Source organism: Phaeoacremonium minimum (genome assembly GCF_000392275.1).
Source record: "Phaeoacremonium minimum UCRPA7 unplaced genomic scaffold PA7_03_scaffold_290, whole genome shotgun sequence".
Lineage (NCBI taxonomy): Eukaryota > Fungi > Ascomycota > Sordariomycetes > Togniniales > Togniniaceae > Phaeoacremonium > Phaeoacremonium minimum.
Window position 1 is genome coordinate 379,277 of NW_006921195.1, and position 17,166 is coordinate 396,442.

A 17,166-nucleotide genomic window follows, 5' to 3' on the forward strand; every position below is an offset into this window, starting at 1 on the left:
CCCGCGTTGCAACCGTAATTTCACTCCTAGCTGGCCAGCAGAATGATGTGTGGTTTTCAACATGCAGCCGCTGCCGCCAACTTTGCTTTGCAGGGGCCAGAAACAGCTACCAAAGCCCGGTCGTACCGCTCGCCGCCATCAAGGTAGGCGCCAACAAGCAATGCGTCATGTGCCAGGTTATCGACTCAGCCTTCAAGCACCTGGTTACTAATTTGCCTGTCTCACACACGGCCTCTCGTGTCAGTGACGCCGAGAACGTCCAAGTTGTAGGGAATTGGCTTGACCGGAAGGTGGTTTTCCTGGGTACTGCCAAGGAAGAGCTCGGAGAGGTGTCTGTCTATAGGACAAACGGCAAGCCATAATCTTCTGTCTAACCTGCAGCCCTGGCAGTTGCTGACTCCTATACGAGAAATTGGCAAGCATTGTCGGTTCCTTCCATGCCGCAGGGACATCAGCACCGATCCTCTGTCTGATCAATGTGTCAGTTACATTAAGACATGTATTCAGGAGTGCATGAAGAAACATCCGATATGCACAGAGCCGGATGGCCTACATCTGCCCTCGAGAGTAATCGACGTGAGCCGTATGGATGAAGAGAGCCTCGCCATCTTCTGTCCGACTGCAAAGATCGACTACGCAGCTCTAACACATTGCTGGGGCGGGGGCAAGCCCTTCAGCACCAGTTCCGCGAACCTTGCACTCCGGAGCGTAGCCTTCGATTTAGCAGAACTGCCGCGCACATTCCAAGACGCAGTCAAGGTGACGAGACGACTAGGGCTACGGTACCTGTGGATTGACTCCATCTGCATCGTCCAAGATAGCCGGGATGACTGGGCCAAGGAGTCAATGAAGATGGGCGACATATATGCCGGAAGCTCCGTGACCATCGCCGCAACCCAGGCGCCGAATAGCGAAACCGGTTTCTTGAGAGACCGGGAACCGAGTGTCCGCATCCAGGTGGCGGACCGCAAAAACAGACAGCTCACCTTTGGCCTGCTTCCACCGATACCTCACAACTACAATACCTGGGACAGCTACCCCCCGCAGGCCAGTGGCGCACGCATGACGACCCGAGCGTGGTGTTTTCAAGAGCGAATCCTTAGCCCTCGGGTCTTGCACTTTACCAAGGCCGAAGTCGTCCTCGTCTGCAGAAGTCAGAACAAGTGCGAGTGCCACCAGGACAACCTGTCTGAGTACGACAACAACGACCTTGCCTACTCCATGTCGCCAATGGCACGCGAGCTCCCGCTACACACGGACTTCAGTAACTTTTGGATGTCGATCGTGATGGACTACACGCGTGGCCAGCTCACCGTCGAGATGGACCGGCTCCCTGCCCTTGCCGGCGTGGCGCGGAGGATGGAGAAGTACAGCCCGGGTCGGTATCTGGCAGGGATGTGGGAGCAAGGCCTTGCCAGGCAACTGCCTTGGTTCTGCAGCTCAGACTACGGAAATGCCTGTCGTCTTCCCGAATATGCTGCGCCAACGTGGTCATGGGCTTCGGTAAAGGGCGATGTTCTGCCATTTTCCATCCACGATTCGTATCCGTTTGGGAGATTCAAACCTGTCTGCACCGTGGTCGAATGCCGCTGCGTAGGCGTTGATGGATCCCCAGGGTCTTACGGCCAAGTTCAGAGCGGATTTCTCCGGGTCAAGTCTCGGATGTTTTCGCTGGATGACCATCTCCAATATCTCGATGCTACAAAGTCCCCACTCATCCAGATTCTAGACACCAGAGTTGATTCGCAGGTGCCGTGTGTCACATGTTACCGGCTCCGTCGTGGCCCTCACGTTGCGTACGATGGTGAGCCGTACCCGTTCTGCTTGATGCTGGATTCTCCCCTCAGTGATTTGACGGATATGACGGGTGTATTTCTGCTCGCAGTGTTGGAGGGTTCGAGCCCTTGGTCCTTGGGCATCGCTGCGCTGGTGCTACGGCCAACTAACATAGCAGACACGTTCACCCGGATTGGCATGGCTAAAAACTGCCCAAAGGTGTGGTTTCAAGAGCCAGATCGGACTATAACAGTCATCTGACCTGTATATCTGTTAAAGTGTAACGTCAGGCTGCTACGTTGTGCTGATCGACCAGAGCCTGGCTGGCAATGAACATGCCACTCACATTGCGCTTGAGAGGCCATATCGGCTTCGGATTTACTTATGCATTCAGGAAAGCAGTCGTGACTATAGACTAAGCATACTATACCTAATAGGTCAAGTTTTATGTTTCCAATAGACTGAGAGGTTACAATTCTGCCATGGGTTCTATCTTGGCGTTGATTGACTGAGCTTCGCTCTGAACTTAGCTTCGAAGCCGTTTAAATCGTAGAGTAGCAGTGCGGTAGGGGCTGAGCTGTGGGAATATCCTTCAGACGTGCTCGCGGTGAGCACCTAAAATGAACTGGCTTGCTGACATGTTGATTTCAGTTGCAGCTAAAGGGGGGAGGGGGGCGAGATGCTCTAGGGTTGTAAGACGTCGTACAATGTGCCTGATTCGTCTACCAACATAAATACATCGGATAGCGCCGAATACGTCTGTCTGTGAAGCATGGTCTCGCACTCCTACCTTCCTCGAAGCCGCCTCGATGAGTATGCGGGTTCTCTTCCTCCCGACGCTGCTCATTGCCGATGCTACGGCAGCCTACATTCCCTCCGACTCTGCCTCCATGGTTAATACAGCCTTGCAAGCCGGCGGCCCAGGCGCTATTGTCTAGCTCTATAAGGGTGTCATGATCATAATCATAATGGCTAGTATTTAATTTATAGTAGCAAATTAGGAGCCTTCGACCGAGAGCTGTCTACCGATAGCACTAGAGCAACCGTTATCATTGCCCCTGATAGTCCCGTTGGCAGTGCCATCTGGGGCTGCGGCACATCTGGCGTATTTATAATATCTAAGTCGATGGCAATTGTGCTAATGCCAGTATCCTTGGGTCTAATATACTCATTGAGCTTGGAGGAGCCGCCTCTGGTAAAGTGGTGAATAACATCGTTAAAGAGAATACTTGTAGTTAGAGTTGTCTGTACTATATCAACAGTAGGATATTGGACAACCTATGCTAAGGGGGTGTTATAGTAAGTAAAATCATTAGGCCTTATGATAATGAAGGCAAAGAAGCTAAACAAAATATCAACCAGGTCCCTGAATTATCACATCAAGGGAACAACCCACTGCATATTTTTATGTATCTAGTTATGATAGGAAAAATATGTGTACTGCTATTCGAAGTCTAGCAGTGCTTCACATGCTTACCGTGCAGCAAGCATGTTTAGGATCATCTGACCTATCAGTCCAAAAGATCATACCATTAATCTCCAAAGGCTCATGATTCGATCTAAAATGAATTGACTGGAGATATGGGCTTTCCATCCCTGAATAGTGCCGTAATATTGTTCAGGCACTCATGGTACGCATTTTTCCAAGCGACGTCAGTCCATGAACCCATGTGCGGCTGCACTGTACACTTCTCGCTCGCGCGGAAGAAGGGGCTACAAAGAATGGTCAGTCCAACATATGCCATGAGTATTTCAGAATATTATGACTCACTTGATCTTAGGTTCATTATCGAAGACATCTAACCCAGCCCTTGCGATTTTGTTGGACCAAAGCGCCTGAATCATAGCCTTTTCGTCCACCACCGCACCCCGACCTGTGTTAACAAGGAAAACGCCGTCTTTCATCTGTGAGAACTCGGCGTCGCCAATCAAGCCTCTTGTTGAATCTGTTAAAGGACAATTAATTGATATCACGTCTGAGGTCTGAAGTAAATCCTTCAGCTCTTCACAATAGTGTGCCTCTAGAGCCCGCTCCTCCTCGTCTGAGACACGAGATCGGTTGTAGTATTGAATTTTCATTCCAAATACCCGTGCTTTCCTTGCAACATGCTACAATTATATTAGCAGTGCTCTGATGTGCGCCAAAGCATCCCTCAATTCTATCAGAGGCGCAACAGTACCTTGCCAATTTTGCCCATACCAATAATGCCGAGTGTAAGCCCATTTGGATCACGGGGTGGGGTTTTGGCTGATCTCCAACTTCCCTGTCGAATTAATCTTTCGTTGGCCGAAGTGTCTCGGAGTGCAGCGAGAATGAGGAAGATAGCGATGTCGGCTGTAGGTTCTGCGACTGCATGCAGAGTGTTCGTAACGAATATCTTGTTCTTCGTAAACCACTGAAGATCAAATTCGCTATATCCTGCATTGACGCATGCTACAATTTGAAGCCCCGGCACGAGCGGTCCAAGTAGCTCCTCGTCGAATGGGTCATAAGCTGAATTGCCCATGAGAATCAGCACTCCATAGAACGGACCAGAAGCAACAGCAGCTTCTGATATTAGCTCGATTGTGCTGGCCCGGTCAGTCGGCTGAATTATGTGGAGATCGAATTGGCTTTGAAATTTGTCGAGAACAGCATTGTCTGCCCAAGTGGGCTGTCCTAGACTGAGGATTTGAGGTTTTCTGAAGGCATCTGCCATCTTGGCCTGATTTTCTAACTGGGCGTTGGCCTGCTTAGACTTCGAGACCTATTTGCATCGTACGAAAACCCAGATTAAACTACATTGACCATTTATAACTTCGTGTTTTGCTCCTCAAACATCCACGACAACGAGGAGCAGAGTAGGTGATGCGAACAATGTCGGTCTGATCCGGGTAGCCGGGCCAGCCCGAACCACGCAGGTGTGACCTGAAAAGTATTATGGCGGGTCAAAATCAAACTCCACCCCGCCTTAATGTAGAGTAGATCAGCGACACACGACTGTGAAGACAACGCGAAGTAGGAACTTAAGGCATTGTCTTCCTCTCTAAACTTCTCGTTATTGGTAATCTTTGACATTAATTGAGTGAGTGATTCAATGGCAGCAAGCATGTCGACAACAACTACTACTACTGTAGTCTCACAGATAACCAAGTTGCAAACCGATGTCGGCAGCACAGGAGCAGCGCAAAGCTCAAGCATCATCGATGAGCTTTGGACAATCCCCGAATTCGAAGACAAGTATGCCGAGCGTCAATGGGCAAAAGAGCATATGGCGGCTGCCTTTCGAGTGTTTGCAAAATTGGGCTATAATGATGGCGCTGGCGGCCACATAAGCCTTCGCGATCCCGTGGATCCCGCATGCTTTTGGATCAGTAGGTCTGAGAAGTATTCTTAGATTACCATAATAAACTTCATACTGATAGCAGCCATTGAACAGACCCTTATCGAATGCATTTCGGCTTGATCAGAGCCAGTGATTTGATTCTCGTCACCGAGGATGGTCACCCGATTACACCTACAGCATACAAAGTCAACACTGCAGGTTTTCGAATACATGCAGCCATACATAAGGCGAGGCCAGATATCAATGCAGCCTGCCACACTCACTCTCCATACGGCCGAGCTTGGTCAACCTTCGGAAGGCCCATTGAGATGCTGAATCAAGGTATCACGGCCAGCTCGTCATGGTCGCTTAGACAGCTAGCTAATTCCGCATAATAGATAGCTGTTATTTTTTCGACGATCTTGCAGTCTACGACGCATTCGGGGGTGTTGTTTTAGGTCAGGATGAAGGTGATCGTATCGCTGCTAGTCTCGGTTCCACAAAGAAAAATGTCATACTTCAAAACCATGGGTAAGATGGGTTCGAGCTATTCAGGTGGTCGTTCTTGTCTGACACTGCTTATCATCACAGGATACTGACCTCTGGCGGCACTGTTGATGAAGCTGTCGCTTATTTTATTGCACTAGAGCGAGCCTGCCAGACGCAACTTCTTGTCGAAGCAGCCGCCGCCAACGGGGTTCCCAAGAAGTACGTTGCTCAAGAAGAAGCAGCCTATACGAAGAAGGCGGCGGGAACTGCTGCAGTCTTGTTCGCGCAGTTTCAACCAGAGTATGACATGGTGCTGAGGGAAACGAATGGCGACTTTCTTCTGTGAGACTTAAGTACAACTACCTAGTAAGAGCACCACTATGCGTAGGTGCGTTGAAAGTATTTCGTATGAATCTTTCGTATTGAAAGATAGGTCGAGATAGTTTTCCGGTTCTCGGACGGTTAGATTGCACGTTAATCCGACAACCTGGAAGGCTAATGGTTGAGCAATTGGCACACATTCCGGAACCATATTTTGGATGATATCAACCGAGTAGATCTATTTCTATAGTTTACAAAGCAGTCCATTTGTGCCGATGATGGACAAATGCTTCCTTGATATGTCTTTGACCGATGGACATCTAGTTGTATTGGTTAACAAGTAATTCGAGCTATGGGACAGATCGCAGTGCACCTACCCAGCTAATGCCATCGCTGTGCGAAGCTCTGCCTCGAGAATTTTGACAGCTAACTCAACCCCTTCTTGTCCATTATACTAAGCCGGATGTGAGCTAAAATGTATGGATTAACCTTGTCGGTTATCATCTAGACACTCACAGCGAGTCCCCAAATAGGCACGCGCCCCATGAAACAGCAATCTGCACCTAACGCGAGAGCTTTGAATATATCTGTTCCTCTGCGTATGCCTCCGTCTATTGCGATTTTGATGCGGCCTTTAGCTATAGGTGCACATTCCGCAAGGGCATCTACGGTAGCAGGAACGCCATCCAGTTGTCTCCCTCCGTGATTAGAGATGATCACGCCATCAATTCCATGGCGAACAGCCAACAAGACGTCTTCCGGCGTGTAGACTATTGACATAATTAATGGATAATCATCAAGAACACCGGCTAGGTCTTCGCTGTATCAGCTGTCAACTTACTTCCTTTCAACCATATTTCAAGCTTTGTGTTTGCCTTGACCCATGGGATGACAGTCTCCCATGAGTTACTTGGGTCTCGCCCGGGATTGTAAAATGTTCTCACTGGAGCGATATGCTTTTGGCCATTCGCATCTGTGTACTCTTCGCCTTTGAGATTAGGCAAACAGAGGGGATCCGGAAGTTGGAGTTTGTTCCTTTTCTCGTTCAGACGATGTCCCAATACCGGGGCATCAACGGTGATAAAAAGAGCTTTGTATCCAGCAGCTGTAATTTGACGAATTTGCATTGTTAGTATCTCGAATTGCAGTACAGTAACTTGGGACCGGATGAGTTTTGGAACATGCTGAATAAGAACCAACCTTCCGCTCGCTTAATCCAGCTTAAACTGGTGTCACGATTCTTCAAAATGCTGAGCTGGAAAGCATAGGGATTGACGGCAGTGCCCTTCTGCTCGATCACATCCTCGAGCGAAATTGTGGAATACGTCGATAGGGCCATGGGGATTCCTAAGTTTGCCGCTGCTCGAGAGGTTGCCTTTTCGCCATCGGGATGCGCTAGGCAGTGCATTGCTGCAGGGGCAAAACCAAACGGCATCGAAACCTTTTGTCGATATCAGCATTCTCTGCACGCCTATGTATGATAAATTGAAACAAATATTTACAGACTTTCTGGCCAAGAATTTGAGTCGTCAAGTCGATGTTTGCAACGTCCGTCAGTATCCGTGGACGGATCTTGAACCGATCAAAAGCTGCTTCATTCTCTCGAAGCCTGATTTCCTTTCCCCTTTAGTTTTCCGACTATGAATCGCGATACTGGCAGGATCCCTACGTAAGCATGTCCATAGCACCCTCATTGTAGTATTCTATGTATTCAAATGATCAATCCTAGTCCCCATCGCATTAGTCAGTCAACTGCTTACGTCTCGTCGTCTGCGTCAATTTTGCGGACGCTGCATCTTTGAGGTCGCTGATCGTCAAGATCATATCGGATTTCTTAACGACGGTAGTCATGATTATACGGCAAACGTTGAACGTTTCAGAACCACTCTATTGCCTCTCAGAGTTGCAGGCCCAATGTCGCGCACTTCTATTTGTTTGCGTATGTGATACATATGATTCATAAGTCAATGTAAACATGCGCCGAGCTTTTGCTCGTCTAGCGGAGGTCTCTGGCCGAGTGCCGGCCGAGAATTCCACTGTGCGGCCCAGCCCGATCAGGCCCCCACTAATGCGCAGAATCCGTAAAACCGAATATCGGATCAATCCGCACTACGGCATCCACCAAGTCTCGGCGATGCATATCGGTAATTGGCTGAGGTAAAAGGACGTAGTGTGTGAATCATGATGTCGTAAAGGTAAATTAGGCAAAGTGTTTTTGCTGTTCAGAGCACAAATTTCCCACAGTGTAATGCATCTTGAAATTCACCAGATATCGAAATCCACTTCTGCTACTTTCAAAGCAAAGATGCAGCAGCCAGAGGAATATTTCGTCTCTCCAACACCCTGGGTACCGAATAGTGAACTGCCGCTGTTGGTATATCGCGGAGCCTGCGCGCATTGCGAGAGTGAAGATGAAATAAAAACATTTCTTGAATCAAACGGGGGTTGGTTGAAAGGGGTAAGTATACCTTGGCCTTGAAGGGATTTGGTGTGGAATCTGACATGTAGGCAGGGTGCTTGGCCGTCTTTCTTCAAAGCCCATTATCACCCAAACGTTCATGAATGCTATGGTAACAGGTCCCTTTCTATAATTTTACTGGAGTTCCTTGCCGAAGGTAGCTGATAATACCCTAAAGGCATTGTTGCAGGCTACTCGGAGTTATCACTTGGAAGAGGGCCTCTCGACGATACGTCTAAAGGTATATTACTCACTGTTAGAAAAGGGGATGTCGTCGTTCTCCCAGCCGGGGTGTCTCACTGCTCGTCGACAGCAAGTGTGGATTATAGATACGTAGTGCTGTTTCCAAAGGTATTCCATGTGTCTATTCGAGACTCTCATGGCGCAACGTTAATCATGGTGAATAGGGGCAGCCGAAATTCATAAGTCTTTGGTGTAATAGTCTGAACGAGACGCCTCAAGCTACAGAGCAATGCAAGTCTGTTCCATTACCAACAACTGATCCTATCCAGGGCGCTGGCGGCGCTCTGATACAGCGTTGGAGCGAAGTACTCGCTGTACATGGGTGACACTTGAGTCAATTTACGTAACTGCGGTGCATGACGCTTTTTTATCTTCCTGGATTTATTTGATAAGATCGCATTCTTGATCTTGGATGGCACTGTGGATTGCTAAATAAATTTGATGAAGTTATTACGTCCTAATTTAATACTCAGCAACATTGTTTCATATTAGTGTAATTATCTTCTCAAAAAGAAAGCTGTGGCGCAAGACTGGACATACGTGACCCTATGGACACTAATCTAGTAGGAGCCGATTTATCAGTCGTAGACGATGAACTCGAAAGCCTCGTTACGGCGAGTAATGAGAAGTGACGAAATGAAAGTTTCGGCGACTCTGAGCAAGGTAGGCGCTATGCCGATGAAGGGAGTAGGCATGATCAGCTTAGGTGATCATCCTGTTTAGAAGGCCGAGTTCGGTCTGATCCGAGCAGCTTTGGCCGTGCTGTATTAGGCCGATCCGAACTTTCTGCAAGTGCCCTTTTGAGTGCCTGCCTCTGTTCGTTTTTAATTATTCTGATAATATATATCATCGAGCCTGAAGGCTATTGGCGCAATTACTTGGCAATACCCGGAATAACCCTATCTTTGGCCCAACGTCTTTTCTCGCATTATGTTGCTAGCTCTTCATAGTTGCATGAGAGCGACCTTAATTTAAATCGTTGACAACGCAACCACATGATCATGCGGAGTAACCCGCCATGTATTTTCATTCTAAGGCCTGTGTGTGGTAGTGACAATTTCAAAAAAGGTCCTTTCCGTGATGCACTATTCAGAGTCAGCTGACTTGTATTCAATCATGGATAGATAAGCATTGATACGGTCTGATATTGGATACATTTTACCGCATTTCAGGGAGCAACCGGTATTTGTTTCACAGTGAAGATGAGTCGAAGTTCAGCGCAAGCTAAGCCAAGAGACGCACCCGTCGACTATGCTCGGCCGCTCAAGGTCATCTGCATTGGTGCGGGCATGTCTGGAATTCTATGTGGCATCCGCTTTCCGCAGAAAATTCCTAATCTAGACTTAACTATCTACGAGAAGAATGATGAAGTTGGTGGTGTATGGTATGAAAACAGGTACACGGTGTCCAGCCCTCTGCAATTATTGATCAAGGTGACATTAACAAGTGGTCACATAATCTAGATATCCTGGTGTTACATGTGGTATGTAACGCGAGAGAGCCTTTTGAAAGGGACATTTTTGCTAAATACTGAACCCATGCAGATGTCCCTTCCCATTGCTTCCAGTACACATTCGCAAACAATCCAAATTGGACACATTTCTTCTCCCCAGGAAAAGAAATTTGTGATTACTTCAAGACTGTTGCCGAAAAGTATCATGTGAAGAAGTTCATTCAGTTTGGCCACGTTCTTCGCTCAGCAAGATGGTTAGAAGAAAGAGCTCAATGGGAAGTAAAGGTTTTACGTCTTCGTGACCAGTTGGTAAGCAGTGAAGGGATACCCTGATTTAGAATTTCTCGATAATAATGTAGCTTCAGGAATTTTCTGATTATTGTGATGTATTCATCAAGGCTACAGGCAATCTTAACAAATGGACCTGGCCGAACTTGCCCGGTATACAGAATTTCAAGGGCGATCTGATTCACTCGGCTTGTTGGGATGAATCTTTTGACCCGACTGGCAAGCGTGTGGCAGTCGTCGGCTATGGAGCTACTGCAGTTCAACTTGTTCCAGCAATTCTCCCGCAGGTCAAATACATGGATCACTATGTTAGAGGTCAAGCGTGGATCTCACCAGCGGGATACGTCGCTGCGGATCCTAGAAAAGCTGATTCTGATGTCCATAATTGTGAGCCTCTATCTCTTTCATTTTCTTCCGCAAAAAAAAAAAGGAGTTGACCTTCGTTGACCAGTTGAGCACCCTCCGGAGGAGCGAGAAAAGTTTGCGGAGGATCCGAGATTATATTTACAATATAGACATACAGTCGAGAATTACGTCAACAAGGCTCAGATGATTCATTGGGTGGGTTCCGATGTGAACAAAGCTTTCTCAAAAGCTACGGAAGAGTCCATGGCTCGTAGACTCTCACGAAAACCCGAGATCTTCCAACATCTCAGACCTACATATCCTGTCGCCTGCCGTCGTGTCTCTCCAGGACCAAGATACCTGGAGTGCTTGGTGGAGGATAAGCTAAACTTTATCCCGAAAGGAGTGAACAGAGTGACAGAAAGAGGCATCGAAGATGAAGACGGGACTTTGAGAGAGATTGACGCAATCGTTTGCGCAACTGGGTTTGACACGTAAGTTGTTCTCTAGCAATGGCTCTCGTTCCATGAGCGTTCCTCATAAGTAATGTCATTAGATCACTGAGACTAACCGAAACACCCATTTACGGCCTCAATGGAGAATCACTAGATGACTTGTGGCTTTCGGAGCCTGGAGCGTACATGTCTATCTGTCCACCAAAAATGCCTAATATGTTCTTATTCGTCGGACCGAACGGTGCGCCGGGCGCCGGATCTACTATTCATATGAGTGAATGTGCCTGTGAATATATGATCAAGTGCATTCAAAAGATCCAGCGAGAAAACCTTCGATGGATGATGGCTAAGTGAGCACCCCATCCTCATTGAATACATTTCAATCTTATACATGGTATTAGAGAATCAGCCACAAAGGCCTTCATGCGTGAGGTTGACCGTTACTTTGCCAAGACCACCTTCGCTTTCACTGTAGGTACAACATCAAAGCTTCGGCGTTTCCTCATCTCTAATAATCCTTTAGTGCAATAATTGGGCAAAGAGGACATCAAACGGAAGGATGTTAGGCTACTGGCCTGGAGCCGCTGTCCATCAAAGAGCAACGCTAGAGAATGTTCGATTTGAGGATTTTGAGTATTCTTCTTTTGAGGAGAACAGCGAGGATTGCCTTGCATGGATGGGAAATGGAAGGATTCAAGCAGCGGAGAATGACACCTCAACTACCGGATACCTTGACGAAGTCGATATTCCCCCGGTCCCGAATGCCACTCCTTTGACGCCTTTATCATCTCATACAGAAAGTGATTTCGTGCTGTTTTCTAAATAGACCAGTAACTTGTTCCATAAGTACCTTCAGATAGCAGCATAGTTTACAGGAAAGCAGAACAATATAACGAGCTGATTGTGAACTTTATTTGCTAATATGCTGGGTGCTCGCGAATTCTCTATTTTTAGTTTTGGGGATCACTTGATAGCTCCTGTCTTCTAAACGGAAGAAAGGCTATAATTCGTCAATAAACCAAACAGTGATCACATCCAATCACCAGCGAAGCCGCCAAGTATAGAGCTGCAAGAAGGCATTTCTCATGTGCAAAACACCTTTATATCTTGTGATCTCTGGGTCATTGATTAGCTTCAGTAACATTGTTTCGCAAAATTGATAACATTTGAATCGACATCGTATTATTTATTCTTCTGATCTATTTTCTAGTATTTTCTCGTTACCCCTGAGTGCCCCAATGTCGTGTCGAACCTCTGCGGGAGTACCTGCTCGTTGATCATTTCTCTCTCGCCAACACTTTCCCCACTTGATGGTAGCCATTGTTCCCAGCGTACAAATGACTATGAACAGAATACTTATTGTATTCGCCCACCCAACGCCAATGCTCTCGGTTGCTGGAAGGATGACAGCAGTTCCAACACCGGCAAAGAGGTACCGGACGAGATAATTGCCCGCCATCACCTCAGCGCCACGCCCTTGCATGACATCCAGGCAGTATGCGTTATAGCTAGGAAAGCAGAAGAGCAACGCCACACCTTGGATAAACAGTGCGATCATCACTAGAGGTATACCTCCGACTTCGCTATCCACGCCCCAAGCATATACCAAGATACAAACAGGAATAACAATCCCCATGAATGGAACACACGAGCGCAAACGATCTTCCGGGATGCGGAGCCCATTGCGTTTCTTGATCCACTTCTTGACGATGTAGTCTGCATAGCGGCCGCCTATAAAGCTCCCTGCCACATAGCCTAATCCAGGTGCAAGATAAACAGGCCTCCTTGCATTGGCGTGGTCAGGTTGAAGCGTGGATTGAGGATATATCGAATCGGTGTTAGGATTGAATACATATTCCACACAATTGCTGCTGCTGCCATACCGATGGCAATCAAGTTTGGATGGCGAAATAGCTTGCGCACTGTCCATGGGTTGATCATTGAGAACAGCAGTCTCAACATCTTCCTACCCGGTAGCCCTTTCAGATCATTGGAATTCTTATAGTGTATGGTCTCGGGGAGTATGAACATTGTACCGAGGGCACTTAACCCGGCGAGGGCTGTTTGAAGCACCAAGAACATCTTTGCCCGTACATCCACCTAAGTTCGGTGATTGGGACTCTTCATCGCTCGACACGCCTTGAATGGCCAACGTGTCATCGAATTTTCGAACAGGCATCTTGATCAGCGTCAACACCACAGTATCGCAGGTGTCCTAGGTTAGGCAATTTTAGGTAGAAAACAGATTATTGAGGTACATATTGTTCCATTTCATCGCTTCAATTTCGACTAGTACAGACCGCCTTTCGTGACAAACCAATTTGACAGCGAATAACTTATTGACATTTTCTCCGTATCACCGGTATGAGGCGAGCAAGGCCATCGTGATTGATCCGGTAGAGAGTAACATGATGATGGTACATTTCAGCCTCAACACCAGCAGACCCACAATGGGTCAACATCGGGTTGGACCGAGTACTTGCGGGGGAACCTGTGGGGCAGGGTTGGAATTATCCGAGTCCATCGCCCGTAAATCGGAGTCTACTTTGCGCTCCATCCGCTATACGGATCCGCTATACGGACGAGCATGCTGAAGTGGTTCAGATCATGGCTCAAGCATTTGGTTCCAGAGTGTGTCAACCGAAGATGCTTATTTCGATGTTCAAGGCAAGGCAACCGACCACTCTTGGCCTCCTTTATGATATGGCATAGTGGATTGAGCGGAAGAAATCACACCTCAGATAGCCCACTGAGACATGTACGTAGGGACTGTTGCATCAAAGAGATGGGCCTTATTCCTTCTGCACCATCGACTGCCAACCTCATTATGAAATACGGTTGAAGCCTCACATACTGCATTTCTCAAGAGCAGTAAAAGGCTCACACAACAAGCTATATGATGTAAGCTGCAACAATCTTGGTAGGATGAAAGAGGAAATGCTGGTGAATATAAAGCCGGAGGAGTACACATTCACAATTCATTGGTTTGATCGAAACTCTAGTGTGTTTTAGTGATGATCGATCCAGCATGAAATACGTGCCAAGCATAGCCATCAGGCTCAATGGGTATACCTAATCAAAAGAATACCTAGTATTCTCTCCATTCTTCAGAAAGCGTCATCGTCTGAAAGAGGAAATAGACAGGCATTGTTTCAATCCCCCAGTGGATAAGCGTGCAGTATCTGCCCGTAATACAGCTCCGAGTCTTTAGAAGCGAGGAATACAAAGCTGGGAGCTACCTCGCTTGGCTGACCTGGGCGTCCAAGCTGATATGTCTCACCGAATCCCTCCATCTGCTCGGCAGGTCGCGAGGCTGGTTGGAGAGGAGTGTGAACAGGGCCAGGAGCAACTGCGTTTACTCGAATGCCCTTTTCGATGAGCTGCTTAGCCAGAGATCGAGTGAAAGATGTGATGGCGCCTTTAGTGGCTGCGTAGTCAACCATGCTCTTGGTGCCTCGGAACGCAACAGTAGAGGTAGTGTTGATGATGCTGAGTGGGCGTTAGCACACTACCTCTGCAAGAACTTCTGGAGATCACTCACGATCCACCTTTCTCCATGTGCGGTACCGCATACTTGGTGACGGCAAACATTTGGAGGATATTACTTCTGAAAGTACTCTCAACCTCATCGAGATCGATCTCGGTAATATCCTGGCACATGATCTGCTTCGAGGCATTATTCACGAGGACATGAACTTTGCCAAACTTCTCAACGTGCTTCTCGATAGCCTTTCGACAGGTCTCGTTGTCCATCAAATCGCCGGGAATGAGGAGACACTCCTGGCCCTCTTTCTCTACCATCTTCTTCGTCTCCTCTGCATCATCTTGTTCCTCGGGCAGATACACAATGGTGACGTCAGATCCTTCACGCGCAAAAAGCACGGCCACCGATCGACCGATTCCAGAGCTGCAGTGTCAAGGTTAGTGAGAATACAGTCGAGACTAGCCATATGTGCACTGACTCGCCGCCGGTGATGAACGCCTTGTTACCTTTCAGCTTGCCAGCTGCCAGGTACTCATGGTGCCGGGTTTTACCCTCGAGAGCTGTAGTCTCGCTCGAGGGATTCATATCTTTCTCCAATCTGGCCTCGGTTAGCACGGCTGTGTGATTCACACGAATAATATCTACGGCAGCGTACCCTGGTAAGTTTTGTGCCTGTGGCTCCTTGACCGGATCGAAGCTCCCCTTCTCATTGCGAGACATGCTTTCAATAGTGTTTGTGTATTTCACTAATGTTAGGGCAAGTAGCTGATCGAAGTGGTGTACACTGGAAGTTTGAGACTAGCGTGAGAGTGGGACTGATCCTGCAGTTCAATATGATTGTTGAAGTTGGATGGCGATGTTTTGTTGATAAGCGTGGCATTCGTGAGATAGAGAAGCTGTGTGCAAAGTGGGTGTCATGGTGAGGGGCGTATGTATGACACAATCCAACGGTCTGAGTGGGGCATCAGGGAAAGAAGCTCCGGGCCAGTGGCAGCCGTGAAATGGAGGCTCCACTTGCCCCATGTGGTATGTCAATTGATTACCAGCCCCACACGGCCGTCTGACAGGCATCAGCCGCCGGGTCACATTTGAACCTCATTATTACTTCTAGCATAGATAGTACGGAAATATTAGACGCGGTGAGCATACAAGACTTGCCAGAGTGCTTCGACATCGTTATGCTCATCATTACAAAACAATAGTGGTGGTAATGACACGAATGATGAATGAGCCTGTAAATCACAACTTGATGGCCTACTTGCCGTACTGTTACAGCGAAACAACGAAAAGAGAAAGAAAGAAAAGGAGGAAGCAAGCACGATGCCCTTGAGAGAAGAATGTACGGCCTCTCCATATCACCCGCAGATTCTAAGGATGTTCATCAAAAAGGAACAGGAGGCTGGCCGTTTGTCGACCAATCCTTCACGACCGGCCACGAGATCTAATCAGCGTCCCGGTTACTGCGCGCCCTCCTTTCGGATTTACGGGTATTTATTTGCAACAGTGATCTTGCTTCGTGGATTTCAAAACGAAGCATCGTGTCGGGGGAGAGAGTTGGGTTAGTCTTACCGATTAGTACAAACGTAGTCGAGTATCGCCTCAACCACTTCTCTTACCGCTATTGACTTTTTACTATCATTTAACACCCTTACGCGATCTTGGTCGTCTTCTCGCGCTCTTTTCATGAAGCGCTTTTTGCCTTCCAGCTGGTACACACCCCCAATGACCTACGGCAAGCTGAGGCTCCCGTGCTGGGGTACACTGTTTATACTGATGTCAATTTCACGAGTCGTCTCTCGTACAATCACATAAAGAGCACAACCTAGAACTATCAAATTATCCAAGCATAGCCTATTTTACTTTCAATTTACCTCTGAATCTATCCATTCATTAAGCCATCCAATGATCCACTCGTCTTTTAGGGACTCCAGCTCTCTAAGTGCTTTACTACCACTCAACGCCTTCTCAATCGAAAGTCTAGTCCTCAAGCCTCTACTTCCTTGATATTGCATGTCTTCGAAAAAGCCAAGCAGTTTCATAGCGGGATTTAGTCGCACGAGGTATGTCGCATCAATACCACCAGCGGTTTCGGTCTCGAGGACTTTAGTCTTCAATATCGAAATCCATTCTTGATATGGAACAACTCGCATAGATGCCGCCATCAAAGGGGAATTTGAAGATTCAAGAGTCTTTTTGATAGTTAAGATGAGAGATGACCAAGAAACTGGTCTCGGATGTACAATGTTGAAGACACACGGCCCATACCTCTCGCCTTCGACCGTGGCGTCCGAGTTCAATGCCAGCTCTACAACCACATCTGCAACTTGGTCGATTGGCACCCAGTCAATTATTTCGTCGGCAGATGTAGCTTCACCCAGGGTCGCGGGGATCGCGCCAATAAAAGCAGAGCTTGTGACTAGACTCGGTAGCCATTCGTGTCTGTTCCACCCACTTGCTGTTCGTGCTGCGCCGGCAACTTGACCGATACGGATGACGGTAGCCCTGACCCCGAGAGCTTTCGAGGCATGATCCAATATTCGCTCTGCGAG

The 17,166-nt window shown here is 47.7% G+C and overlaps 1 protein-coding gene across 1 annotated transcript; it reads right to left on the minus strand.

The window, feature by feature from the left end:
- Positions 1–14,240: 14,240 nt before the first annotated feature.
- On the minus strand, positions 14,241–15,337 carry UCRPA7_3705 (putative glucose and ribitol dehydrogenase protein; the record flags this gene model as incomplete). The annotated part of the gene is made up of 4 exons (XM_007916318.1): positions 14,241–14,257; positions 14,387–14,622; positions 14,675–15,040; positions 15,096–15,337. 4 exons carry the CDS (start codon positions 15,335–15,337, stop codon positions 14,241–14,243), a joined length of 861 nt encoding a protein of 286 aa, XP_007914509.1.
- Positions 15,338–17,166: the final 1,829 nt, after the last annotated feature.